The sequence below is a fragment of the Rosa rugosa genome, chromosome 3 (assembly GCF_958449725.1).
Source record: "Rosa rugosa chromosome 3, drRosRugo1.1, whole genome shotgun sequence".
NCBI classification, from domain to species: domain Eukaryota; kingdom Viridiplantae; phylum Streptophyta; class Magnoliopsida; order Rosales; family Rosaceae; genus Rosa; species Rosa rugosa.
The window spans coordinates 48,109,553-48,137,134 of NC_084822.1; the positions used below are offsets into that span (position 1 = coordinate 48,109,553).

The following is a 27,582-nucleotide window of genomic DNA, read 5'->3' on the forward strand; positions in this document are numbered from 1 at the left end:
ATCCGGAAAGACTAGCACATACTATGTATGCTCAATATGGAGGATGATATGTCTCTTGTCATTTGTGTAGAGACACTAATACAAGTATGTGGGTGCTCTTAACGTAAAGAGTATACTGAACGCGATCATTAGAGTTCTTGTATGGAGTCTTACTTACATGTCAAACTTGAACTCTAAATTGCAATAATACAAATTAGTCCTTTGACCTGAGACACCATAGTTGTCTTATGAGTGAATGGATTATCTCTTGATGATGCAATAATATTGTGTCCCTTAATGGATATAATAGATGCATTCATTGGTATAATCAATTCGGTCATGGAGACATGTGAGTGTACAACAAGGAATCTCTATCCTTAAGTAAATAAGGTGTATGTTCAAAGATGTGATTCAATGAGTCTTTGGCCAAAGCATTGAATGAGATTTAAAAAGGAGTTTTTAATCACATTCTAAGAATCACATAAGAATGAAAATCACATTAGGGGATTGACATATCAATTCCATACCCCGATGATGTGATTTAGAACATCGTGTTAGAGAAGGACCGTATTGTATTGTAATTCCAATTGAATAGGTTCTTTGTCATTCTACATTAACTAGGGTAGTCATGATATGTTGCAAGACGTCACTCATGACTTGTGAAGTCCCCGAGGATTAATAAACATTATTATCCTAATAACAAGGGAGAATCAAAAATGGAGTTTTTGATTCGTAAACAAAATAGAATGGTTTCTATAAACTTCACTGCCTTGTTAATTAGAACCTAAGAGATCGCACACCATATAAGTGGATCCTTGAGATTGTATATGAAGAAGATTAAACAAGAGTTGGTTATGAGCAAATAATTAATTAGATTTATTATTTGAACATAATTAGGATTTTCGGGTAAAACCGAACCTATTGGGCCTAAACGATTGTCGGGTTTTTTGGTGTGGACTTGGGCTTCACTAAATGAGATTTAAATGAAAGCCCAAGACACATTTTTAGTGCCCAATAACATGTATGGACCAGCCAAAATATTGGCTTTATGAAAGTCAATATTTTTCTTTTAGTAATTGGAGTTATTTCCTATTATATAAAAGGGAAAGCATGGACAAAGAAAAGTGAGTGTCTCTACACTATTATTTTCAGATTAGAGAGAGAGAAAGAGAGTTCTCTCTTGGTCCATTTTTCAGAAATTAAAGGAAAGAAGAACACTTGCATAATTTCTTCTTTTCTTTCATCTTTCTTCATCTCTTGATTCACTTGGTGAAGATCCTTAGAGGCCATATATTTTTGTGGCTTTACTTGTTACATCAAGGAGGAGATTACAAGCACAAGAAGGAGTATAAGAAGGAGTTCTTAATTCAAGGTGCTTCAAGGTGGAGGAAACACACACAAGGAGAGATCAAGGAGAGGAACTTTGGTGGTTCACTTGGATCGGATTAAAATCACGCTCCAAGGGTGAGTAGAACAAAAACTCCCTCTTTGTTCTTCCTTACTATGCATGCTTTGTTTATATACATATCACAATAAGCCAAGATCATGGGTTAAAGGAATGGATTTTATGTTTAGTTAGTAGTTTAATTGTTAAACTTATTCCGCACTAATTAAAAAGTTTTGAAATCCATCCATTCCTTCATGGTGTTGTGGTGAAGGCGGGTGAGTGTGATTGTATTTGGGGTTTTAATTTTTAAAGATTAGATTTTATTTATTTATTTATTGGATTAAATACTTGTTACTCCTTAAACTTTTGCCTAAAAAACAGTTTAGTCCCTCGCCTTCTAAATTAAACTGGATAGTCCTTATTCTCTCTAATTCTCACACAACAGGTCCAAAACAGGCCTAAAATGACTATTATACCCTCACTTCATCTTTTTTTTCAATTTTTCTCTCTTTTTTTTTTTTTTTTTTGGGGGAGGAGGAGAGTTTTTGGGACTCCAGTTGGCTCCATTGAGCCCAGATCCAAATTTTTAGAAGTCTGCCTTGCCGCTGTGGTCACGGGTCACCTCCGACAAACCTGCCGCCACCGTCAAAACACCAGAAGTCCAACCCCACTCCACGGTCATCTCCATTCGATTCCAGGCCTCCAAAGCGAACGATGTCGCTCCAGCAGACGTCATCCTTCGACCCCATCGCCCAGACAACATCAACTACCCGAACCTGCAGAAGGAAACCACCATGTCCACAAAAAAGAGAAACTACTGCATCTGCGGCAAATTGTCGCCCCAAACCCGATCTCGACTCCAGAACTCGGATCCTGCCACAGTCTAGAAGATCCTCAACGGATTTGAAAGGAGCACCAACAACCACCAACGCATCACCAAAGCAAAAAGAAAGCAGAAGAATAAGAATTAGGCCTAAGATGTTTTGATCTTAGACATCACGACAATTACATCGGTGATGAATTCACGCGATGTAAAAAAATATTTTTAACATCGATTTCTGAAAATTCGATTTCTACTTATATAATTAACATCGTTTATTACTGTTGACCGATGACTATATTTTGATTTCAAAATTTTCAAAAACGCGGAAAGACCAAGTTAGAAATTTTCATACACGCGGGGACAAAATTTTCCCACTTTAGCTCATTCACTTTATCTCCAACCTAAACTTGCGACCCATTTTGTCTCTCGCTCTTCCCCGAAACATGTCCCTCTACTCCCTCCCCTCCCGCTCGCACTCTCTCTCTCTCCCTTTCTCCCCCTTCCCTCCAATAGAACCAAAACCACACAACCCTAGAAGATGGTGGCCGGCTCATCTCGGAGGTGTAGCCTGGCATTGACTCGTCGGAGGAAGGCGAAGAAGATGGTGATTACGGTGAGTCCACCCCGGTGGTCAGAGATCGGTGACGGAGGAGAGGGATTCCTCCAGATCCACTTTCTCTCTCCTTTCCCTCTCTCTCGTCTGTGCTTCTCTCTTCTCTCTCGTCTGTACTTTGGTCTCAAGTAAACATTGAGGTAAAAAATTCAGCTAATCCATCCACTTAAATCTTTGGGCCTTTATCAATTTTCACTCTTGAGTACTTGGACTTGGTCGGAATCAGTGATAGGGTTCATTCTATTTTTCAGGCAAAGAAATCCAAGGAGGATCTGAAGGAAGCCTGCTGGTATGGGTTTGCTTAATCTCAATTTCAATGCTATTTAGGAATTGTGCGTGTAATCTCAATTTCAGTGTGACCGATCATGCTCAAATGCTCTTGAACATCCTATGAATTTGGGCCGTCTCCTTTTGCAGGTCTCTCTTGTTTCATGATTTTGTGGCAAACTGCTTGACAAAAGAACATCGGGTTGAAGAGTGACGGGTCAGAGTTTTTGGAAAACGGGTGACTGGAATTATGTTTTTTTTATCTTTCATTTTGTATTTGTTTTTCACTTTTTTATACATTTTTTCTGACTGGAATTATCATCCAATTGGCAGTGAAGCGGATGGATCAGATGATGAATTCAACAATGGGAATGAAAGAAGTTGTTCGTGTGTGGTTATGTAGATTGGCTTGTACCTGATGATGATTTAGGGTTGGACTTCTCTTTAGATGCAACAATGCATCAGGTAACATACCGCTAACAGTGCTTTTCCGGTTGACTACTTATTTCTGGAAGGAGAAAAGCGTTTTTTGAGTTGATGCGGAATACCACCATAGCAAGGAGTATTTTTCCGGCTATGCTCATCACACTGAATAGTTCTGTCTATATCGGGTTTGCTGTGGGTTTCAATTTTGTCACTCCAGGTTTGGGGTTGTTTGTTTATTATTCTCTGTGTGACTCCATTGTTTATTATTCTCTGTGTGACTCCATCATTAACTCTATGGGCTGCAATGCTAATATGGATGTTCCTTTTTGACTAATCCATATTTGATTGGTTGGGAGCTACAACTGATTGCTAATGTGTTTACTTTTTTCTTTTTCTTTTTTCATTTTCTGCTCACCTTTGATGGACATCTTGTCAATCCATTTCTTGTTATTCATCTTTTGTTTAATTTGATAAAATTTTATGTTTCCTATAAAAGACATGAACTTTGTGCATATATAATTCAGGACCTCCTTCCGATATCTGTTAATAAAAGTAAACAACCATCAATCAACTGCTGAGGTAACGAATGAGAAAGAAACAACTAGCGAGAGGATTGGCTATGATCAATCTGCTCTTAATTATACTTGTGGAAAAATCTTTTTACTATACTTGTCTGATATGTTGAGAGCTTAAGTTTTACATTCCATATGTTCTATGTTCTTTCCAGGATGTTTCTCTTGCAGCCTAGGTGATACAAGTAGTATATGTTTTTTTTATCTTTCATTTTGTATTTGTTTTTCACTTTTTTATACATTTTTTCTGACTGGAATTATCATCCAATTGGCAGTGAAGCGGATGGATCAGATGATGAATTCAACAATGGGAATGAAAGAAGTTGTTCGTGTGTGGTTATGTAGATTGGCTTGTTCCTGATGATGATTTAGGGTTGGACTTCTCTTTAGATGCAACAATGCATCAGGTAACATACCGCTAACAGTGCTTTTCCGGTTGACTACTTATTTCTGGAAGGAGAAAAGCGTTTTTTGAGTTGATGCGGAATACCACCATAGCAAGGAGTATTTTTCCGGCTATGCTCATCACACTGAATAGTTCTGTCATTTCTCTTCTCCAGAGTTTTTGGAAAACGGGTGGGGTCCGGAGCTCAGCTTTCCCATCACATTTCAGTTAATTGTGAGTAGTAGTGGTGCCCTTTGATTATGTTTTTGATGTTTGATGCTCTGTGATTGCATTATGTTGATAATGCCATACTACTTTTTTGCAGAAAGATACATGGATCAATATGATTGAGAATTTAGTATTTCTGGTCTCATCTAGATCTGCATTATCCCATTGTTTCGTGTCAGTTGGATGTTTCTATGTTCATACTGTATATATACCAGCTTTCGAATCCCTCCAGCTTCTTGCTTTTTCACTTTTTGGTCTGAAAGCTTATGTGAAAGCCAAAGCATTGCCCAAAAAGCTGGAGAGAGAGCCAATAGGTTTCGTGGGTGTTGATTAATTACATGTTTCATCTCAAGCAATTGTCTCTCACACTAAATGTTATAATTGGATGAAAATAGAAGTTATGTGAGTACTCCGCTAATGCTTATTTGTTTGTTGATGTACTTGGTTTTGGGGATTTATCTGTAGTTTAAGGTAGGTCATTATAACAGGAGCTATTGAGTTTTTTAGTATTGTCTACTTTTCTGTCCTTTTCTTTTGCTAGTTCAAATTAATCCTAATGTGTTCTTGTTGCTCAAAATCCTATTGGGTTATGTTTGTTTGGACTGAAAATTAGCTAAAGAACGATATCCTAATGTCTTATTATATAATGGCCAGATACAAGTGCTCCAAGGATAAACATATGCAATTGTTGAGGTAAGTCTCACATATTAGACATTTCAGCTTTCTTTTCCAAGTTTAATTGTATAAGCAAACTGGGTAGCTATTCTTTTATAATAATCAAATAGTTTGGTTTCAGTTCTGCTTCTACTAACAGCGGTGTTAATAATGTAGACATTCAAGGAGACTGATTGCAGCTGGAGCAGGAATTGCCTTAATTGATTCAGTGGTAATTTCTCAATCAATGTCTTGCTGATAATCTAGGCTAATTATGTGTCCTGAACTGTTTGGGTGATATGTTTGCATTGAAGTTCAATTGATTGTGAGACTCTTCAAAAAGATCAAAATTTTATATGGTGTAAATCTCGTCTCTTCCAATACATTTTGTTTCTTATCTCAGGTAGAAGAGTCAAAGAACAGCAGGGATCCACCTACTGGTTTTGCTTTAATAAGACCTCCAGGACACTATGCAATTTCAAAGGGTCTGATGGGGTTTTGTGTGTTTGGAAATATTGCAATTGCAGCTCATTATGCTCAACGTGCACATGGCTTGAAGGGTGTCTTTATAATTGATTTTGATGTTCACCACGGGAATGGGACAAATGATGCTTTCTATGAGGATCCGGATATATTCTTCCTTTCAAATCACCAAGTAAGTAACAATTTTCGATACATTGTCTGTTCAAATTTATTTATGTGTTCTTGTTATGCTAGTCTAGATTTGAAGTTTACTCCATGATTAATGACTGCTGATGGTAGTGTGAATATAGCCCTTGAAGTATGGATCTAGAAGATTCCAAATTCATCTGTGGAAGGGATAGCTTGGCATAACTTAATCTCATTTTTATTTTTGTTTTGCAGAAAGTAGTGCAAAGATGGCCTTGCTTATGGAATGGTACACAATGACCGTTTTACTTATTTGCAAGCCTTTTGTTTTGTATATGGAGAAGTTTAGGCCATATGTCCCCTTCTCCCTACTCTTTGTACACTTTTTATCAAAAATAGTATTAATGAGAATTTTCTTTTGGTTACCACTTGTATTCTCATTGTGATAATTTTCTAGTGAAGAAACTTATTTATGCACATAAGAAGCAAACCACTTTTAAACTAGAAATTGAAGCAAAAAGAACGAAAACTCAACAACTTAATATAACAAACTGATGTCATAAATGACTAAGAACATCAGTTCTATTTATAGAACAGATGTCTAATATTGATATATAAATCAATTTCTTTCGTAAACCGATGTCACAAGAGGAAATGAAATCAGTTTTTTATAAACCAACCGATGTCTGGAGTCATTTTATACATCGAGACGTTATAAGAAACTGATGTCTAGAGTTATTTTTAACATCGGCTAAAAACCGATGTCTGGGTTTTCCTGATCTTTAACATCACCCACTAAGACATCGGACGATTTTTTTTTTAACATCGGTTTCTGGCCGATGTCCAAGGCAAAAATTCTAGTAGTGAGGGAAGCACCATGGAGAAGATCTCCGCCGCCGCTTCCCACAATCCAACCAGAGAAGCGAGAGAAACAAAACCCCGTCCTCCTAGAAACGAAACCCCAACTGGAGTCTCAATTTTATTCCTTTCTCAATCTCCAGCTTCAAAGTCTCAATTTCGTCTCTAATGGCTTCGATTTGCTTAGACTCGTCGGAGTGAGCCCTCTCAATCTCTCCTTGGATCGTCCTCAACTCAGTCGCGAACTCCATCCGCGACGTGCTCAAGTCCTCGATGTCGTTCCGGACCAGAGTCAACTCGGCGTTCATGGCGTCTAGGTCGCGGAGCTCGTCGTCCAACTTCAACGACCTGTCGTAGACCTCGCGCACGTCGGCGTACGTCGGCGTTCCTCTGGGATTTGATTTGGCCGGCGACGGCCTTCAGGTTGCGGAGGTCGCTCTGAGCGGTGGTGAAAAACTAGCCGTGAAAAAAAGCTCTGGAATTCCTTCAAGCTCGTGGGAGGGGCTTTGTAGGTAGTAGATTGGACGACAGGGACGTACCAGATATTTTTTGGGGGGGGGGGGGGCAGAGTTTTAGGGGTTTCGTTTTAGGAGGATAGAGAGAAAGAGCTGAGAGAGAGAAGTAGGAAAAAATAAAATAAATAAATAAAAAGAGAGAAAAATTGAAAAAAAGATTAAGTGAGGCTATAATAGTCATTTTAGGCCTGTTTTGGACCTGTTGTGTGAGAATTAGAGAGAATAAGGACTATCCAGTTTAATTTAGAAGGCGAGGGACTAAACTGTTTTTCAGGCAAAAGTTTGAGGAGTAACAAGTATTTAATCCTTATTTATTTTTATTTTTTTAAAGAGGAATGGATTATATTCCAGTGATCGAAAGATCATAACAACCTTACAAGGTCAATCTAGGGGATCCGACGATCACCCATTACATTCACTGCTCAACTGACTGCACAAGCAGTCAGACTAATACCCATAAGGGAATGCAAAAACTAAAAACCAAAAAGGAAAATGCAACAACTACAATCCAAAGGAAAATGCAAATAAAACTAATAACTAATTTATTTGAAACAAAACCCTAACTCTCCGCATCTGCCTAGAATAGCTTGGGGCCTAAGACCATCATGGTGTACCCCTCCACCAGTCACTGTAGGGAACAGCCTTGAATTAGGATCATGATGAAGCCCAAATCACGCCCAACCCAAGGGAGAGAGAAGAAAGGGAATTGGACCCACCTAGGCCCAATTCCAAAGCCAGAGGCCCAACAGCCCATCGCCTAAACCCTTCATTCACCCCCATTCAAGCCGGTCAGATCTGATCCCGTCGAAAAGCCACCGCCGCCCATCACCTCTCTGGTGGGCGTCTGCGACCTTCCACCATCAGAACAAATTGGAAAAGACCCTGCCTTGGGTCGATGATCCTGGAGAGAAAACTCAAGACCCGTCGGAAAATCAAAGTAGGTCCTCCGTGGGTTATCCTCGAGGATAGAGCCAACTCCGACTCCGACCTAGCAGAGCATACCACCGCTCTCTGTTGATCGCGTCTGCAAGCCTGATACCGACAATAACCGTCGACTTCAAGCCCAACCAAAAAGAATCAAAACCGGACACGTTTTTGGCCAACTCACCACCGTCTCGTCCGAGATCAAAGTCTTGTCCTCCTCTATTTGGAAGAAACGACGCCGGAGCGCTCTGCTGCATATCGGAGCCAAGAGATGCCGTCGCACTGCTCGCGAAACCTAGGTCTAGGTTTCGGTTTCGCTCCGACTTTTCGGGAGCTTGCTTTAGAAAGCTATTTAGTTAGCTTGTACTTAAGCATTGTTGTCTGATGCCTTTTATTTCCTTTGTTCCCTGTAATTTCGAGTTTTAAAGATTTTTTTTTGTTTTGAGTGGAGCGATAGATTCTAATGTCTTAAACACTTCTAAACGATATTCACCTTATTTCTTTGACTTTATATTGAATCGAAAAATCAGTTTGATTATGATAGCCTCCTATTATATTATCTCAAATAGATTATAACTTATAAGTTAATTCTCTGTCTTGATTTTTTTTTTTTTTGAACCTAATACCATGCTTAATGTAGTTTTAAATGATTATAGTGTTTGAATTAGTGATATATGTAATGTCAGGCCTATTAGTAGAGTGACTCAATCATGTATACGTACTCAATGAATTTCATGCTCGATCAGTTGTGCTAAAATGTTATTGTAATTAAATAACATGGTAGAGAATAAAGGTAATTGAAACTTATTTATTTTCTTTGCTATTATCAACCGTTAAATCTAGATCTAACGACTATTGAGCATAATTGAGCAAAGAATTTATTGAGTATATAAACAAGACTTGTATAGTGACTAGAGTCAAAGATGTCCTATTCTCTTAAACATCTCTGTTTGTTGTTCTATGGTTCCTATCTTTAGGTTGCTTTTGTAACACTCCCTCTGGAGCATGTCCTTCATGAATTTTGTACCCTTTATGGCCTTTTAAAGAAATGTTTTTATTTATTATTTAATCAACAAAAGCTGCTTGAATGGTCAGGTGTAATATATACAGTCTGAATTTCCACGGTACATATTTTATGTCCTGAATATGCTTCTGTTTAATTAGTCAATTTGATCTGGGTGTAACTTACACAAACATGTATTGTCTGATCTGGCTATTTCCTTGTGCAGCTAAGTTGGCGGAATTTTCCACTAGATTTTAAACAATTTCTCTCTTGTTAATAATTATAAACTCAGATACATGCTTTTCGTTAATTTGGTTTGGTTTGGTTCGGTTCGATGTAGTACATTGATAAAAAAAAAACCACTCCTAGCGGTAAAAATGCTTTTGTAATTGCTTCATCTCTAATCTTTGTGTATCGAAAACCAAATAAATTAAACAAAGAGCTCACATTTCACAACCTAAATTTGAATGTGCAGAGGAAAACATCGGATACCCAGAAGTCAAAGTCCACTGCAAGCGCGTGTGTACACAGTGACCTTTCTCCCCTAAATGGCTCTGGCTGGCGTTTGTGCCAAGACAAAAACCAATAAAGAACGAACAGTGTCTAAAAGCTGAGGCGACAAGAAGCTATAGGACCCAGCACAACAACTTCTCTGCAACATAGAATATTGCAAAATCTTAATTCAAATTTATTTTAAACCAACTCAAAAAAAAGCCGCTGGGAGGCTGGGAGCTTCAATAATCATTAATCAATCGCCATTAGTGGGCGGGAATAAGTGCAGCTCGTTTTCAAAATCAGAACCCAGAAACCAAACAAATTGAGTACACATATTTTGAATATAAAGAAAAAGCTGAAGAAAGTGGAAAATTTTCAGAGGCTCTTGATTGATCTTGTTCAGGACTTGGTATCCACAAAACAAGCACATGCTTCTCCCTTTATAATATCTTCTGGGTACCCAAAAAGGTAAAGTAGAATACAAGAAATGGAAACCCACATTATCTGCTACTAGCTCTGAGTTGTTGTCTGAGTGGTGCTCACTGACATTCTACAGATTTGTGCAGCCTTATTTTATTCAGCTTCTTCTTCAGGCTGTAATCTTAAATCTCAAGTCTTCAGCTTTCGTCTTCGTTTTATTTGTTGCTGGCTTTCCAACTAATCTCTGGGTTGGTGTGGTCTCCAGTCGAAGGTATTTGATCTGGGTCTACTTCCTATTTGATTATTTTAGGCAAATATTATGAAAGTTTGAATCTTTTTGAGTTTTTGGGCAAGTGAGGAGGGTCTGGTGTGTTTGTTCTTTGATGGGTTGCTTCTAAATTGGAGATTTTCTGTTTGGGTATTTGGGATTTTGAATTTCTTTACTTCATGTTCTGGGTGGAGCACTGTTTCATTTGTGCGAATTTGTATTTTGAAAGCTGCAATTTTGCAGCATTTCATCGATTTTTGATATGGGTAGTTTTGTTTTTGTGACTCAAAAGATGGGTCTTTGGTGATTTTGAAAAACTTAATGGTATTTCAGAGTGTTCGATGTGGTGTTCAGCTACAAAGCCTCCATCTTCAGAGCGAAAACGTGAGTCTTTGTTTGGGAATTGGGTGTGTTATTTGTGCTCTTACACTAAGCTGAGAGACCCATTTTGATTTCTGATAATGTTAGATTTCTTGTTGGGGGATTAGATGGTTTTGAAGTGGATTTGAAGCAAAGCTGAGAGAGTTGATAAGCGAAGTCTTCTTTGCTGTTCAACTATTTGAGATTGCTGGAAAGCACATGGCTTTCTGTTTTTAAAAGGCTTAGCTGTGTTGGTTGGTGTTCCATTTAACAGCTACAACCAAATAAAGTATTCACAGTTGGATATCTATTTTATGCTTTCTTCTTTTTTGTTTCCTACAACTTTGAAGAGGATTTATGGTGGGTTTTTGGTTATTTATGTTTTAGAATGTGAATGTGTGCAGATGGACAGTCTGTGATGTGCTAGTTGGGGAGCTGGAATAAAACATTAGATGGACCGGAAGTGGTTGTGGAAGAAGAAGTCTTCGGAGAAGAGCTCCGGCGGCGAAACTGAAAGTTCTGGTTCGGTGTCTTCTCATTCTGAGAGGTGCTCTGACGAACAGGTAGGGTTGAATCCTTACTTCCAGAAAATTGAGTTGAATTTTCAGTTCTGCAAACCTTGCACATATTTTTTTCTTTGTATATAACTAAAGGAACTTAAAGTAGATTCCTCCGCATGAACTGTACCACATAGTTTAACTCAAAATCACCTAAACTGCATTTTTTTCACTCTTCTTTTCTGATTGGATTCTTTCCTTCCTGGTAGATTTTCTCTGACTTTTGTATGTTAGACATTATACTTTCACGTGCTATTACCAGAAGTTTAGCCATCACGGCATCAACCTTCTATATGAGGTCTTGACTTTCTTGCTTTGGTAATGAGTTTTGAAGTTTTTCAAAAGTGGAGAATGTTTATCCGTGAACCATCTTCTGTACATTTCTTTATTGAAGGCAATTCACTGTTCTCCATCTTTTTCTCACATGTTCTTTTATTTCGAGACAGAATTTAATCTCCTAAAACATACATGAAATACACCTAATGCTACTTAATTGCGTTGAATGAGTTAAACTTTATTTGAGATTGGGTTTTGGCTATTCGGATTTAAAACTTGTGGTTTGCAGTCCTTATACCTCTGCTTTAAATATCTATGTCCTATTTAACTAAAGTGGCATGTCCTGCTTGAGAAACCCCTGATCATATCTAGATGGTTGGTCTTCTGGAAAGAACTGTCACCTGTCTATCATCTTCCTTCCTCTTTCTTTTTAACAAGATTCTCTGACTGAAAAACGCTTTCTTTGTTAATTGATCAATTTCCATAGGGAACTAATTAACTTTTATCCAACTCCCTAAAGTGACTTTACAACAGACTAACTAAAGCTCTAACAGCAACAGAATTAAAGTACATGATCTTGAACTAGGATGGTGACAACCTAACTGAGTCCGTTTGTTTGAACTATATTTGAGTAGGATCAGACTTTGACTGTTTGCACTAGGTTGTTTTGAGGAATGTAGTTGATGCATTGACTTAAACAGTGTCTTCCTTCCCTTGATACTTTATGGATGTCATGTCTTAGTCCAAGCGACACATATTTGTTTTCAAATGGTTTCTATAACGAAGATGAAATGTCCATCTAAAATTTTTTGTACTCTGGAAGTTCGACTTATTTTTACACTGTTGCTTACTGCAAATGGCATCAACTACAAAGCTGACTGGTTTATACATTAGAGGAGCCGGATCCTATACATTATAGTTCTATAACAAATATAAAATTTGTCAGTTGAACTCAAACAGGTGGGATAACTGTTTGTAGAGGCTCCTTAGATAGATTCCTTCTAGAGCATATGGACTGAACTGGCCATTTTCCACATGCATACTAACAGTAATCAAAGTCCTATTGTAAGATCATAAGATTTAAGTCTTTTGTCTTCAATGTTTTTGATTGTTAACATATATACAAGCACTGTTTCTTTTCCTCCTCTAAAGATCTTTTGTTTTTTTTTGGCCACTTCTCACTTGGTGTTTTTCTTTTTCATTAGAACTGAATTATGATGTCATATATGTTTGATTTTCGTTTCATACTTTCATTGTTTGTCATATTGAAGCAGGAGGCACTTAAGGATTCTCCAAATCATGATTCTCAATCACCTGAAGTCACATCAAAAGCTGTATCCAGTGGTCATGATGTTAATGATAGTCTGAAGAGTCTGACAGAGAGATTATCAGCTGCTCTCGTGAATGTTAGTGCCAAAGAAGACTTGGTGAAACAGCATTCCAAAGTTGCTGAAGAAGCTGTTGCAGGTAATAGTCTGTATTAATATTTTGATTTGTCGTATAACATACTGACTCTGCTAGTTTCTTTTAAAATTTGAAGAAATTAAGAATAGCACTTTTGGCCTTCTGTAGTCTTGGTTTTTGCATAAGGAATGTTTCATAAAGACTTGTACACAACTTTAATATATTTGTACTCATAATGATTGCTATGATATTATTACATTTAATGTATAGGATAAGTTAAGCTAAATCCTCATTTTATCATTGTAGGCTGGGAAAAGGCTGAAAATGAGTTGGCTAGCTTAAAACTACAACTTGAAGCTGCAGTTAAGCAAAAATCAGCTTTGGAAGATCGGGTAAGCCATCTTGATGGAGCCCTCAAGGAATGTGTTAGGCAGCTTAGACAATCAAGAGAGGAGCAAGAGAAAAATATACATGAAGCTGTGGTGGAGAAAACCCGTGACTGGGAGGCCACCAAAGTGAAGCTTGAAAATCAGATTACTGATCTCCAGACAAAAGCAGAAACTAATAGATCTGGAGCTTCTGCTTTTGTTGATCCTCATCTTTCACATAAGCTTGAAGCTTTGGAAAGGGAAAACAAAGCCCTTAAGCTTGAGCTACTGTCTCAGGCAGAGGAGTTGGAAATCAGCACAATTGAGAGGGATTTGAGTACTCAAGCAGCTGAAACAGCCAGTAAGCAACATTTAGAGAGTATAAAGAAGGTTGCAAAGCTTGAAGCTGAGTGCCGGAGGCTAAAAGCTGTGGCTTGCAAAGTTCCTTTGGTTAATGATCATAAATCCAGTGCTGCTTCCTCAATGTATGTGGACTCTTGCATGGATAGTCAATCGGACAGTGGAGAGAGGCTAAGCATGATGGATATTGACTCCCAAAAGATGAATGGCTCAGATCCAAATAAGCGTGATCTGGGCGTCTCTGACTCATGGGCGTTGGCCCTGGTTGCAGAGCTTGATCAATTTAAGAACGAAAAAGCAGTCAACAAAAATTTGCCAGTCTCTTCTGTTGACATTGATCTCATGGATGATTTTCTTGAGATGGAACGACTTGCTGCATTGCCACAGCCTGAAAGTGAAACTGGTTGCCTGGAATCAGAAGCCATAGTTAATGCTTCCAACAATGATGAAATTGCCTTGAGAGATGAACTTGAAGCTATGAGTCATCGGACAGCAGAATTGGAGTACAAGTTAGAAAAGTTGGAAGAAGAGAGAGCTGAATTACAAGCCATGAGTTATCGGACAGCTGAATTGGAGTACAAGTTAGAGAAGCTGGAAGTAGAGAAAGCTGAACTTGAAACCACAAGTCATCAGACGGCTGATTTGGAGGACAAGTTAGAGAAGTTGGAATTAGAAAAAGCAGAACTAGTAGCCATGAGTTATCGGGCAGCCGAATTGGAGGAGAAGTTAGAAAAGTTGGAAGGTGAGAAAGAAAAGTTGGAAGTAGAAAAAGCACAACTAGAATGCATGAGTTATCGGGCAGCCGAATTGGAGGAGAAGTTAGAAAAGTTGGAAGGGGAGAAGGAAAAGTTGGAAGTAGAAAAAGCTGAATTGGAAACTGCTTTAGCCAAAAGTAAAGAATGTTACGTGGCGTCAGAATTTCAGCTTAAAGAAGCAGAAATGATGTTGGAGGAGTTACAGAAGGAACTAAAAATTGCAAAAGAGTCAAAGCTGAGTATAGAGTCTCAGCTCATTAGCATAGAAGCAGAGACTCGGACAATGTCTGCTAAGGTTAACTCCTTAGAAGCAGAGGTTCAAAGGGAGAGGGCTTCATCAGCGAAAATTTCTGTCAGATGTCAAAATTTAGAGGAGGAGCTATCAAGAAAGAATGAAGAAGTCGAGTTTCAGAAAACTGCTTGCTCAAATAGTGAATCAAAGATAAAGCAGGTTGGTGATCAGGGACTTAAGCTATCTACATTACATGTGTAGTCTATCATTATCCCAACAACTAGTCTAGCTGAAAAACTAAATCATTATGTCACTAATTTAATGCATTTGGGACTACTTTTCCAGGAAGACATAGCTGTAGCTGCTGGAAAACTTGCTGAGTGCCAGAAAACAATAGCATCTCTTGGGAATCAACTGAAATCACTAGCGACACTAGAAGATTTCCTAATTGACACCGCAAACATACCTGAGTTTTCTGCTGCTGCTTCACGGATTCCTAGATCTGATGAACACTGGAAGATGCATTCCAATGGGACATTTTCACCTAAAAGAGATTCTGTGTCAAAACAAGCTGTTGAGAGTTCTGGACTTGCAATAAATAGGAATGAGGATAATTCTCCACCATCTTCATCTTCGTCGTCCTCCTCTACTGTAGTGTCAACTCATGTCAGCTCTGAGAAGAACCGAAATGGGTTTGCAAAGTTTTTCTCTCGGACAAAGAGTGGGATACGACTAGAAATTTAGCTTAGATTATATTTTTTGTACAATAGAACAAGAGGTGTCATTGATTTCTGGGTTTGTATAACGGAGGATTGAGTGCTTCAGTTCATTTGAGGAGTTGCTAATTAAATGCTGATTAATTGGCACATTTGTTCTTCAAGAGAAGGGTGATTGATCAAACTTGGAATGAAAGAGTTACTATTTCTTGAAGAGCAAATGTGCCAAAAAAAAAAAAAAAAAATTTCGCTACCCCACCTTTGTCAAGTGGGGTTCCACCCCCACCTCGTTAAGTGGGGGTTGCCCTTCTTCTGAAGAGAAGGACCTGTTGTTCAACGCTTTTGTGATGCTACCCACCTTTATCAAGTGGGGGTGCCCTTCTAACCCAAAGGGCTTAAGGGCATCATCACCAAAGTGAAGAAACCAAATCCACAACTCAATCATTGTGAAGAATGCCATGTTTGGGCAACAAGAACATTGTTGTAAATGCTTATAAATATTAACATAATACAACTATTTTCCAATGTGGGATTCTATTTAACAATATTATTGATACTTTCTATTTAACAATATTCTTGATACTTTCTATTTAACAATATCTTAAATTGTTCTTGTAGACTATTGTAAAATTAAAAGCAAGATACCTAACAAATGAACAATTACCAAAACGTTATGTGACATAGACAAACCCTAAGATGGCTCTGACTCTCTCTCTTGAGAAATATCGGCGTTTCTTCTCTTTGGCGAGCAGCGGCGACAAAACTTCTCGCTTGCTCCTCTATTCACACGGCGGCGGCGACAAACCTCTTCGTCTGCCTCTATCTTCGGGTAGAGGAGGCGATTGTGCTGATTTTGGTGGGATTGGGTCTAGAATCTTGATTGATCAGATCTGGTTTGGTGGTTCTATTGATAGTGTTGATGGATCTGCTCTTGATCCATCGATCGATGGTGGTGATAGCGACTGGCGCGGTGGCCAGTTTTTTACTATTGGAGGTGGTGATGCCTGGAGGAGTTCCAACGATGGTAGTGTGGTCTTCGATGGCGGAGGTGGTATGTCTCGGGCTGACCTATACCTGAGATGGTCTGTTGATTCGAAGGAGACTGTGGCGACTGCCAGTGGTTTTGAACATAAGGCTGGCGTCCAGCCTTCGTCTGGAGGCGGCGACGGAGTCTGGTTGGGATATGTTCCCTTTGGAGCGGAGAGCAGCACTCTGTTGATGGTGATGGCTGGTGAGGCTCGATCTATCTTCGTTGATGTTGTCGGTGGCTGGGGTGGGAATCAGCCTGGTCGTGGTGGCCTAGCAGTGGCTCTGTGGCGGAGTTTTGCGCTGGCAAGGCTAGTCGGAAGTGGCGGTACGGTGCCCTTAGCTTTTTTTGGGGTGCCCTACTGGACTTGGGACTGTTTGCTGGGTTCATGGGCTGCATTAGGGCTCTTTGGTTCTGGATGGGCTGCAATGTTTAGACTCGCTCACTGTTGGGCCCGTAAGGCTTTTGTTGCTGAAGTAACGGACAAGGAAGCAGGAATGGAAGGGGAGGCTACTGCTCCTCTTCCGGAAAATACTTAAACTTTGTTAGGTCGCAAAGATCATAATCTCTGAGGGTCTTTTACTCTTGCTTCGGGGATTACTGAACTTTGTTTGGAATAAAAGTGCGTGAACTGTCTAAAAGGTGGGTGTACTGGGGGTATATTGGGTTCTTGTTCTTGTTAGAATAGGAGTCTCAGGGTACTCTGAGAAGCGATTCTTTCTGTCGACCCCTTAGGGGTGTTTCGTTTTTGTACTGCTTGCTGAATATATATAACGGGCTGACCTCTTTTGATCAAAAAAAAAAAACAACAATTACCAAAACGAATTCGACTTATGCATACGATCCTATCAATCATTATATACATCTTTATGTCGCATTCATTATGTAACAATAATCAAACAGAAACTTCGTTTGCTTCCTAGTTCTTGTAGGCGTACGTTTTCTAAGGAAAAAAAGAACTAGGTTATATAAGTTGGGTTTCTTAGGGGGAAAAAGTAAAAAAAGACTGGGGCGAGAGAGGCTCGAACTCTCGACCTCAGGATAACTCAGAAGCTATGAGACCTACGCGCTAGCCAACTGCGCCACCGCCCCATGTTGATTGATTATTTAACTCACAATATATATTTAAAAACTAGAGAAGACTCATAATAGTATAAAACAAAAGAAGATATAAAAGGTCCTACCGGGAGTCGAACCCAGGTCGCTGGATTCAAAGTCCAGAGTGCTAACCACTACACCATAGAACCAAACTGATAGTTAATTCGTAATTGTAGTATATATTTTTGTCTTTTTTTTTTTCCTTTTTTTTTTTATTATTATTTTTTATCTCTCTCTTTTGATGAGAAATACTTCACAGAGCCAACCGTTTCTTAACGAAAACCTCAATAAAGTTGAGGTAGTGAACAAACATATATATTGGGTATTTAGGGGTACCCAGTAGAAGGGAAACAAACCCTGCTTTCATATGCTCACATAATGTACATTGTTAATCTCTTAATGAAAACTCTCACTCTCTCTGTTGATTTATGTGCAAAATCAATCAAAGAAACAACAAAAATTAGAAGATTAGAAACTCTTTTTTTTTTGCCCTTGTTTTTTCATTCTTGATGAGTATTAGTATGCTGAGGATTCATCTCTCTCTTGCAAGCATGGAAGAGATCAATGCCGAGAAAAGTATTCAGCATGTTCATTCCAAACATTCCCAACAGCGCAATAGGCAGTTCCACTCCCCTTCCAAATTTATGAGCATCTAAGATGAGCTTGGCGGTGATGAGAATGTGAGATGCAGCCCTTGCTAAAGTGAAAGTCACCCAATTCAAAACCCATTCTGCCTTGACAATGTTGCTCTTAGCGTCACGAACACCTGCCATTCGCCGAATTTTCCTCACATGCAGAAAGATAGAGTGCAGCTGCATCATTAGAAATGTCAGAATCAGTTTCATATACAATTCGCACGACTACCACATTGAGATTCCAAAGTCTCCACATGATTATAGGATTTTCAACACTGATTTGAAGTTGTTTGGATGGTGAAGTGATTGATTTTGCGGAATCTTTCACGCGTATGGATTGATTACTAAAGAAAAACAAATCTTATTCATTTCAAACAACAGACTTTAAATCTAAATACTAAAGTTAAGCACCAGTCATCAATAATTTAAACAAAGTCAGAAGACAGACTCTCAAGAGTTCTGATTTGGAAACGGCTTAGTGAGAAATGACAATATCTGTAGTAGAGACAAATGGCAGTCAGTTAGAATATTGGTAAAGGCAGCGGATTTAACAAACAGGGTATGAAAGCTTTGGTCAAAGTCATTAGTCTATATTACCACAATACACATCAATTTGAACTGATTAGAAAGTGTGAAGACACACGACCAGTCACAGTTATGGCTGATTTGACCAAAACTAGTGTTTCGATAAACCAAACCAATCAGACTGACATATCCAGATATCTAAACACTGGATTATTACCAAATCAGGAATATGAAAACAATTCACAAAGGGAAATAGAAGCATTAAGGAGCATAAAACATACCTCACAAATGAGAGTGAGAATAAGGTAATTAATGGTCACATTCCGATACAAAGCAAGAGTGAAGCACATGAGGAGCAGCAGATGATGCGCTAGGATGGAAGGGATAAAACCACTATATAATCCGTAATGCAGCATATCCCACTGATCGTATGCAAAGTAACCGCATGAGAAGCACAAAGCCTGGTGTGCCCACGCCCAAGTACCTCCAACCAACTGTGAGTGCTCAAACATCCCACTCGAACCATTTTGTAACCAGTGATTAACCAAAATAAATACAACTGCAGAAACAGAAAAAATTCAAAGTTGCATCACACAACTAAACACTGAAACTAATAATGGAAGACATGCGGAGGACAATCTTCTTTTTCCCCAGAAAACAAGTTGTTTACTAAGATCTAATTAGGTATCAACATCCAAGACCAAGATTTTACATTTCAAGTTCCCCAAATTACTAATGCAAGTGCTAATTTTTCCTCATAATCTATTACCAAATTGCTCAAAGACTTGGTTTCAGAATGAGAGAATCAGAAAAGCACACACCTTGTAAATCTACATAGTACATATATGCAGTGATTATCATTTCAACACTGAACTGGGTATTTAGAGCTAAAGAGCTAACAAAGCTAAAATGGTAACTCAAGCACAAATATTCAAATATCTTAAACCCAATACCAAATACATGCACTACGAATCAAACCCACCATGACAAAAAGACCCACGAAGCATACACAACCACCCATCGAAAAAAAAAAAAATCCCACTAAAAAATTTCAAAAAACAGGGTGAGAGAAAGCAAGAACAAACCAGAAGTGGAGGTAATAGAGGAGTGGAGGAGAGAGACGGAGGTGTTAACAAAGAGAGGGTCACGGGATACAAAGCGGCGACAGACCCAGTTAGCCAATTGGTAAAAGCCACAGCCGGCGATAATATAACCCAGCTCCGACCGCCGGTTGAACAGAATCTCAAACCAAACAGAGACGAACCAGAGCAGCAGAGTCGCCAAGAAGAAAGCCCCTGACTTTTCCTGCGTCGGAGGCCGTGTCCTCCCCATTAATGATCACCACTACCGGCTCTGTTTCTTTACCTCTGCTCTGCTCTGCTACTGTTGCAGCGTATAGCCATAGAGGAGAGCCGTAAGAGGGTGAGAGCGATGGAGATATTTTGAGGGTATTGATGAGTATTCATTACTGTTATAAACGATGAGGTGGGAAGTGGATTCAATTCCGTTATGTTCAAGTTATGGGGGAGTCATAATTCAACTCAACTGGACTCCAATTTCAGAGAGTAATTGCGCTGGTTTTCAGGAGATTGATTGCTTGGTTTGCCGACTAACTTCGTGTATTGGGCTGTCGGTAGCCCTGAGAGGCTGAGAAGCAATACTGCTCCTGGCCCAATTAGAGAGTCTCAGGAATATTGGTAATTGGTAAGAAGTTAGAATCCCACATCCAAAACGGATTGTTTTGTTTTTATGTTTATAAAGACTGGTATTTATGTTTTTATTGCCGAGCCTTGTAGCGGGGGCTTGTAACTAAGCAGGGCAATAAAGTGATTGGTGTGTGAGTAGTTTGGCCTGATGAGGTGTGGTTGTCTTGATTTGTTCACTTTGGTGAAGTCATACTAAGCACGCCCTTACCCTCGGGTTAGAAGGGCCCCCCATCTGATAAGGGTGGGTAGCAATCGCAATTGCAATTTCGTCTTCGATGAAGTCGTCACAGTAAACATGATTGGGGAGTTGGGCTTCGGCTTCCGATTCATTTCCCACGGATCAAGCAAACATTACCTTAGCGTGCTATCAGGAGTTGAACCCTCACACCACAATCACTTTTTGTTGCCACCCACAATGCAATTAAACTATAGACACACGAGTCACCCACCCCACTTAAATTAGTTTTATCAAGTATCTCACACGAATATACAATGCAATTAAAATATAGACACACGAGTCTTACACAATAAATAATGAGTTGATACATCAATCTCTTGTAATATTTTAATAGCTGTATTGTAATATTTTAATAGCTATAAAATATAGGACATACACAAGTGTGTTTTGTCCGTGTTTTCCATGTTCTAGCACTTTGCCTTCGCAATTTTGGCTCCTCCAAAAGTGTGATAGATCATGGATATTGCTTGCTTCATGCTTTCCAAATATGCAATCTTGTTACTCAATAGCCACCCTAGAATTCAATTACAAGAATCTAAACAACAAACACACAACACTAGGCGCCACACACTACTGTATCACCCATTTTGATCAAAGTAATTATGCTTTATCATATTGGATTAACGGATAAGATTGCAACAAAAAAAACCCACAAATGAAAATCAACACCAACCCCTAAGAGGACCAGCACCCACCTCACAAATACTTCAGAAATCTAAACTCAAAGACAAACGACACTAAACGTGGATAGGTAAACAGATATCTTGGCCGTCCGAGCTGGCAAGATAAGGGCCCCACTCAGTGCCAGCTACTCACAGACACAAACTCACATTATGTGGAAGCAGAGCTTGCCACGTGTGCAACAATGACGTCCACGTGGCACGCCATGGGAGGAGGACTGAGATCGCGGGGGACTGTAGCCACTTATCAATAGAAACTTCAACGATAAATGTCCCTCACTAATATGACTAAACGTTTCTCTTTCTTTCTATCTCTCCCCTGTTCTCAATGTTGTGTCTGTCAGCTTCAAACGCCATGAGCATAGTTGCCACAGCTGCAGCTCTATCTTTACCTATCTCTTTTTGCAGATCATCAAAGCTCAGCACCAAGAAGGTATGAAGATAGAGCTCACTTGCTTAGTTTCAATGAATTTGGGTGACTTATAAATGAAATAGTTTGTTTTTTCTAGTTGAAATGTGGCTTAAAGTGGTAGCTAGAACCAAGTAGGATGGTTCTTTGGTTTGTTTTTGTATCTGGGTAATGCTCAATCTAGTAATTAAGTCATGCTTCATAAGAAAAATGTGCTCTTTCTGGATGAAGTTTTAAACTTTAATTTTTGGGCCACATGCTAAGTTTAGTTAATTGATTGATTGGTTAGGAATTTAGGATTGTAATCTATTGCTTAAGACCAAAAGATATTAACTTTAGGTTGGTTCTTGCACTTGCTAATAGTTGAGGTAAAAAAATTTATTTAGAAGAATTAGGGATCAAGTTACTATGTTGGTACTTAGGTTCTTGGGATTGTTGAATTTCAGGGCGTGAAAGGATTTCGGGTTTTTGCTGTGTTGGGAGAGGAGTCCGGGGTAGATAAGAAGCATGCTTGGAGCTCACTCTTCGATGTGGAGGATCCAAGGCCTAAAAATCCAAAATTAGAAGGGAAGGTCTTGAAGGCAGCTCAGGCCTTGGAAGTTGTTAGATTTGATATACAATACTGTGATTGGCGCGCTCGACAAGATGTGCTAACAATCATGCTCCTCCATGAAAAGGTAACATTGCTGATCCTAGTAACTCTTCAACTTCTTAGACATTACTAGATGGTCATGAAATCCATTATTTAGTTGGAAGTTCACTGGCTTTTGAGTTAAAAATTGGGAATCTTAGTCTCAAATATGGCCTTGCAGGTTGTGGAAGTTCTAAATCCTCTTGCCCGTGAGTACAAGTCTATCGGCACCATCAAGAAGGAGCTTGCAGAGTTGCAAGAAGAACTAGGACAGGCTCATAAAGAGGTCTGTAAAATTAACTTTCAGAGCATATAAAATCTTTGTAACTTACATAACTCGGAATCACCTTTAATCACAAAGACTGATTAATCTTAGACCATCCAACTGAACAGATGCTTACTTCTGTGCATTTAATCCATGAATACCGACAGGTTCATATCTCTGAAGCAAGAGTTGCTACTGCTTTAGATAAATTGGCTTTCATGGAAGAATTGGTGAATGATAAGCTGTTACAAGACAGGAACACTACTGATGCTGAGCAAGCATCCCCTTCTCCCAGTACTTCTACACAATCTTTGGATGCTGTAAAAAGGAGGAGGTCTCGGAAAGGCTTGAATGTTTCAGGTCCAGTTCAAACCTACCATCCCCGATTGAAGAATTTTTGGTACCCTGTTGCCTTCTCCACTAACCTTAAGGATGATACCATGGTAAGCTGCTCTCATTTCTTCTTCATTAGCACTAAAAGCAGCAGTGTGCAGAGAATAAAAAGAAAAACATACATAATTAGAAACAATACTATTAATCTAATGATAAAGGGATTTAGGCTAGCAAAGATAAAGGGATTTAGGCTAGCAAAATAATATCATCATCTCGTATCATCTCGTTTTCATTAATGTTAGCAAAATAACTTGATTAGGTTAGTGCCAAAGCATTTTGTTGGCTCTGCCATTACTTTGATCATTATAGGAAATGCAACAGTACTAATTGATTACTATTCTATTGAGGAGTTTCCCTTTAAAGCATTTGTTGTCCACTACTAGTTAATTACTTTGTGGATGTTTTCTAACAAGAGCATTATCACTTTTCCTTTACAGGTTCCAATTGATTGTTTTGAGGAACCATGGGTTCTCTTTCGTGGAAAAGATGGGAAACCTGGATGTGTTCGGAATACCTGTGCACATAGAGCTTGCCCTCTTGACCTCGGTACAGTAAAAGATGGCCGTATTGCATGTCCATATCATGGTTAGTGCAACCTTAGAAAGACAACTATTTGCATGTTAATGACTAATCGGTCAGTATTTGCTAACGATAAGTTAGAAATTTTGTGGTGGATAAATCTCAGGATGGGAGTACTCAACTGATGGAAAATGTGAGAAGATGCCATCCACAAAATTACGCAATGTGAAGATTAAAGCATTGCCATGTTTTGAGCAAGATGGGATGTTATGGATTTGGCCTGGTGATGACCCTCCATCAGCCACTATTCCTTCTTTACAACCTCCTGCAGGATTTCAAATCCATGCTGAGGTATGCTAATAGATTCATTCTTACTTTTTTAACTCCTATTAAAGAAGCTTAGGGATTGCTTACTTATGTGGAAGTGTGTTGTAACAGTTAAATTGGTGTTTTTTATTTGACAGCTGGTAATAGAACTCCCAGTGGAACATGGATTACTTCTGGATAATCTTTTAGATCTTGCGCATGCTCCTTTTACTCATACGTCCACCTTTGCCAAGGGATGGAGCGTTCCGAGGTTTGTTTCTGTTTTATCTCATGCACACAATCTATCTGTCTCTGGAATTTCTTCTGTAGCTATGTATCCAAGTAGGGAAGTAGTATATAGAGAGCATTGTTACTCTAGACTTATTTTCATGTCTCAGGAAATTAAAACTTAATGTTGTGAATAATCTGATTTTCAGCTTTGTGAAATTTTTGACACCTGCGTCCGGCCTGCAAGGGTATTGGGACCCTTATCCTATTGATATGGAATTTCGACCACCTTGTATGGTACTCTCAACCATCGGGATCTCAAAGCCGGGAAAACTAGAAGGGCAGAGTACAAAGCAGTGTAGCACACATCTTCATCAACTTCATGTGTGCTTACCTTCTTCTAGAAACAAAACAAGGTTACTATACAGAATGTCACTGGATTTTGCGCCCGTACTGAAGCACATTCCTTTCATGCACGTTTTATGGAGGCATTTTGCAGAGCAGGTAAATTGAATTGTTTCTGAGAGAATCATTCATTTCCATAGCATCTTCCTCCAAGACGCAAAATCATTTTTGTTCAATTGACACAGGTTTTGAATGAGGATCTAAGGCTTGTCCTCGGCCAACAAGAGCGCATGAACTGCGGGGAGAATGTCTGGAGTTGTCCTGTAACATACGACAAGCTAGGAGTGAGGTACAGGCTATGGAGGGAGGCTGTTGAACAAGGAATTAAGCAACTACCCTTCACAACCAAATCAGTTTAGATTCACATTTTAAACCAAGAATGGACTCCCTTCCTTTTTGATCTCTTCCTCTGGAACGAACCCGCATGCTAGAGTGGTCTATTTTGCACAAACTTGCAAATAAAATGATCCACCAATAACTAACAAGGGCATTTTGTTTGGCATTTCTGGGCTTGAACAAACAAGTCCCACAGCGACTCGGCGGCAACTGTTAATTGATCAGAGAGAAGAAAATGGTATCTGCGTAGAAACCCCTTGTAAATTAGAACAATCTGTACACCATTTCCATTTTTTTCCTTATTCTTATGTGTACAGTGTTCATATACCTGCTTTTTCATACGTGCCTTTGATTGTTTCCCAGTCTTACAGGACATGTAATGCGTGCTGCAGTTGCATGATAACATCTCTCGTCAATGAAATCCAATTATTTCATACCCTTTCCAATTCTTGTTAGAACAACTATCCAAATCGCAAGAATCACGGAAATTCAAATTTCTAAGCAATATAGCAAACTCATATTTATTTCAACTTACAAAGGACAGATAGAGAATTATAGTCTACAATCCACTCGAAAACCCTAACAAGACCCTAGTAAATGGTGAAACTGCATTTAGTCTCACAGAGCGGAGCCACAATATGGGCAGAAGCTGAACTCAGACTCCACCCTCCGATCACAAAAACGACACCGCAGCAGCTCCTCCGCCGTGGAATCATCCCTGGGAGGCGGGAGAGAATAGCTCTGAGGAAACAAGAGCTTGCAGTTGTTGCAGTGCATCAGAGGCTCTCTCCCGGGCCACCGCCACACGGGGACGAAGAAGAGCTTCAGCACCTTCTCGTATTCCACCAAATCCGCCGGCGACCTGCACACCATGCACCTGCCCGCACCGGATTGCAGCACCTGCCGGACTTGCTGCTCTAACCCTCCAGCAAAGAAGAAGAACATCTTTGTTTTTTACTCTCTGGTTTTCCTCTTCTTCTTTGGTTTCTCTTATCGGGAGAAAAGGCACCTCTGGAGGTTTCGGCAGAGTTCTGGAGGTGAATATCAGCTTCGGGCCGAAATCTGTGTTTTCAGGTCCAAAACAAAAACTACAGTCCAACCCAAACAAGAGTATTGTTCACCAGGCCAGTTCATAAATGTAACCCAATGGTATGAATCAATTAAGGATTCGGAATGTGATTTACGATCCACACTCTATATTTGTTGGTAACTTAAATGTTGTCTTTACTAACTTAAATTTGTTTTTTCATGAGAATTTTAACCAGAGTGGTTCTATTCTATTCAGACCCTCCCAATTTGCTTTTTATACCTTCTTCTTTATTTTTGTCTATCAAATTTCCTAATTTACCCTTATTTGTATTTTACATATTTGAATTCCATTTTATCAACCTCCTATTCCATCTATTTATATCTTCAGCTCGAGTTGGTTGTCGGGTACCAAGGTTCACTGCAAAGCTTCCGCGATTTGGTCTGCGGCGAGCAGGAATTGGTTTGAGTTAATTTTTTGGTTGCAGAACAAAGCTTGCATGTTGATAATGAGAATAAAAATTATATTTCTTTAATAAAGGATTGTAGAATACTGATTTTCGCTGGCTCTGTTGCTCATCAGATTTATTAACCCATTGGTTTGCCTTTGTTATAGTTGCTGAATGAAAGATTAAATATAAACTAATTCATAATTCCTTAAGTTTGATAGAGAGAGACGACGGACAAAACATATTGGATTTGCAAATAAAGTGTAAACATATCGCATTGGAACTTCTCTGTTGGAATTGCACACGGCTGCAATATTCACTTGTAATTTTTTATTTTTTGGATATATGAGGGCCAAAATCTTGTATTTTCTATAAGAGGGGTAAAATAGTGATTAAATTTTTACAAAAATTAGAGAAGGTCCAAATAGTAAATTGGGAGATCTAACTAGACTCACCCTTTTAACCAAAAAAGGAAGAAAGAGTGTGGATTACAAATTAGGGAGTCTTAATATCATTGTCCTCAGGGGCAGATTCACACAGAGCCCAGATTAGGCACTTGCCTAGACTGGGTTTTTGAGTTTACACTGATTTGGTGTGGGCAAGGTATGTGAAAATGACAGGAATTGGGCAAAATCAAGGCAAAACAAGGTGAATTGGGGAAGAAAATGGCAGAAATTGGGCAAAAACATGACAAAACCAGGGCAAAATCTTCATAATTGCCTCCACAATCTATAGCTTCCCTCTAATTTTCCTCTCTTCCCATCCTGCCATTGTCTTGCCTTACCTAAAAAAAAATTTCTGGCTCCGCCCCTGATTGTCCTTAAGAAATGAAAGTGAGCCTACAATGCTGATAGAAGACTTGGGGGAGTTGGCCGGGGTAGTATGCCGTGATGATCACGAAAGTTGTGTGGCTGTGCTAGCTAAGTCATTCCAATCTGCGTCTTCGGCATTATATATGGAAGCTGAGGCATTGAGGGCAAGTCTATTGCTGGCTATTCACCAAGACTGGATGGATATTGAAATGGAGACTGATTATGCTATTTTGGTTTAGGCCCTCAATAGGGAAGATTATGATTTATCTGATATAGGTTAGATTATGGAGGATTGTAAGAGGTATGTTGAATACTTTTCTTCTCTTCAATATATCGGGAAGCAAATGGTGTGGCCAATCGACTAGCACACCTTGCTAGTATTAATTACTTAGATCAATTATGGTTAGGTGAGAGTCCTGTTATTATTTAGGATGTTTTCT

At 39.1% G+C, this 27,582-nt stretch overlaps 5 protein-coding genes and 2 non-coding genes across 16 annotated transcripts; 3 read left to right on the top strand and 4 right to left on the bottom strand.

Annotated features, from left to right (window-relative positions):
* The first annotated feature begins 2,611 nt into the window (after window positions 1-2,611).
* LOC133739234 (histone deacetylase 14, chloroplastic-like) lies at window positions 2,612-6,368 on the top strand. 5 transcript variants are annotated; one of them, XR_009860489.1, is made up of 10 exons: window positions 2,612-2,942; window positions 3,054-3,091; window positions 3,220-3,307; window positions 3,403-3,712; window positions 4,343-4,474; window positions 4,628-4,686; window positions 5,335-5,373; window positions 5,512-5,566; window positions 5,738-5,989; window positions 6,199-6,368. XR_009860489.1 is itself a non-coding variant. In XM_062166972.1 (4 exons), the coding sequence occupies exons 1-4, from the start codon at window positions 5,312-5,314 to the stop codon at window positions 6,241-6,243; spliced, it is 414 nt and encodes a 137-aa protein (XP_062022956.1). In that variant the 5' UTR covers window positions 4,693-5,311; the 3' UTR covers window positions 6,244-6,368. The 5 variants fall into 5 exon arrangements, 2 of the variants coding, with proteins under 2 accessions (XP_062022956.1, XP_062022955.1); XR_009860491.1 differs by having other exon boundaries at window positions 5,862-5,989; XR_009860490.1 differs by having other exon boundaries at window positions 3,403-3,534.
* Window positions 6,369-9,913: 3,545 nt separating this feature from the next.
* On the top strand, window positions 9,914-16,001 carry LOC133738781 (filament-like plant protein 3). Of its 6 annotated transcripts, none has more exons than XM_062166398.1 (7): window positions 9,914-10,206; window positions 10,295-10,429; window positions 10,760-10,810; window positions 11,191-11,349; window positions 12,891-13,086; window positions 13,330-14,957; window positions 15,084-16,001. In XM_062166398.1, exons 4-7 carry the CDS (start codon window positions 11,239-11,241, stop codon window positions 15,480-15,482), a joined length of 2,334 nt encoding a protein of 777 aa, XP_062022382.1. In that variant the 5' UTR covers window positions 9,914-10,206; window positions 10,295-10,429; window positions 10,760-10,810; window positions 11,191-11,238; the 3' UTR covers window positions 15,483-16,001. The 6 variants fall into 6 exon arrangements, with proteins under 6 accessions (XP_062022382.1, XP_062022381.1, XP_062022383.1 ...); XM_062166397.1 differs by having other exon boundaries at window positions 10,305-10,429; XM_062166395.1 differs by lacking the exon at window positions 10,760-10,810 and having other exon boundaries at window positions 9,916-10,206.
* Window positions 16,002-17,488: 1,487 nt separating this feature from the next.
* On the bottom strand, window positions 17,489-17,573 carry TRNAM-CAU (transfer RNA methionine (anticodon CAU)). Its single transcript is given in 2 exon segments — window positions 17,489-17,524; window positions 17,536-17,573. It is a non-coding gene; the product is annotated as a tRNA-Met (tRNA).
* Window positions 17,574-17,656: 83 nt separating this feature from the next.
* On the bottom strand, window positions 17,657-17,728 carry TRNAQ-UUG (transfer RNA glutamine (anticodon UUG)). Its single transcript has one exon. It is a non-coding gene; the product is annotated as a tRNA-Gln (tRNA).
* Window positions 17,729-17,895: 167 nt separating this feature from the next.
* LOC133740073 (uncharacterized) lies at window positions 17,896-20,325 on the bottom strand. Its single transcript, XM_062167923.1, has 3 exons — window positions 19,825-20,325; window positions 19,021-19,298; window positions 17,896-18,391 (listed from the first exon to the last, which is right to left on the bottom strand). Exons 1-3 carry the CDS (start codon window positions 20,069-20,071, stop codon window positions 18,080-18,082), a joined length of 837 nt encoding a protein of 278 aa, XP_062023907.1. The 5' UTR covers window positions 20,072-20,325; the 3' UTR covers window positions 17,896-18,079.
* A 1,311-nt stretch (window positions 20,326-21,636) lies between these two features.
* Window positions 21,637-25,293, top strand: LOC133739467 (chlorophyllide a oxygenase, chloroplastic). Its single transcript, XM_062167247.1, has 9 exons — window positions 21,637-21,796; window positions 22,219-22,449; window positions 22,585-22,689; window positions 22,836-23,111; window positions 23,499-23,646; window positions 23,747-23,931; window positions 24,045-24,157; window positions 24,324-24,618; window positions 24,705-25,293. Exons 1-9 carry the CDS (start codon window positions 21,692-21,694, stop codon window positions 24,876-24,878), a joined length of 1,632 nt encoding a protein of 543 aa, XP_062023231.1. The 5' UTR covers window positions 21,637-21,691; the 3' UTR covers window positions 24,879-25,293.
* Window positions 25,294-25,349: 56 nt separating this feature from the next.
* Window positions 25,350-25,902, bottom strand: LOC133739468 (uncharacterized). Its single transcript, XM_062167248.1, has one exon. It carries the CDS (start codon window positions 25,798-25,800, stop codon window positions 25,474-25,476), a length of 327 nt encoding a protein of 108 aa, XP_062023232.1. The 5' UTR covers window positions 25,801-25,902; the 3' UTR covers window positions 25,350-25,473.
* Between the last annotated feature and the right edge of the window lie 1,680 nt (window positions 25,903-27,582).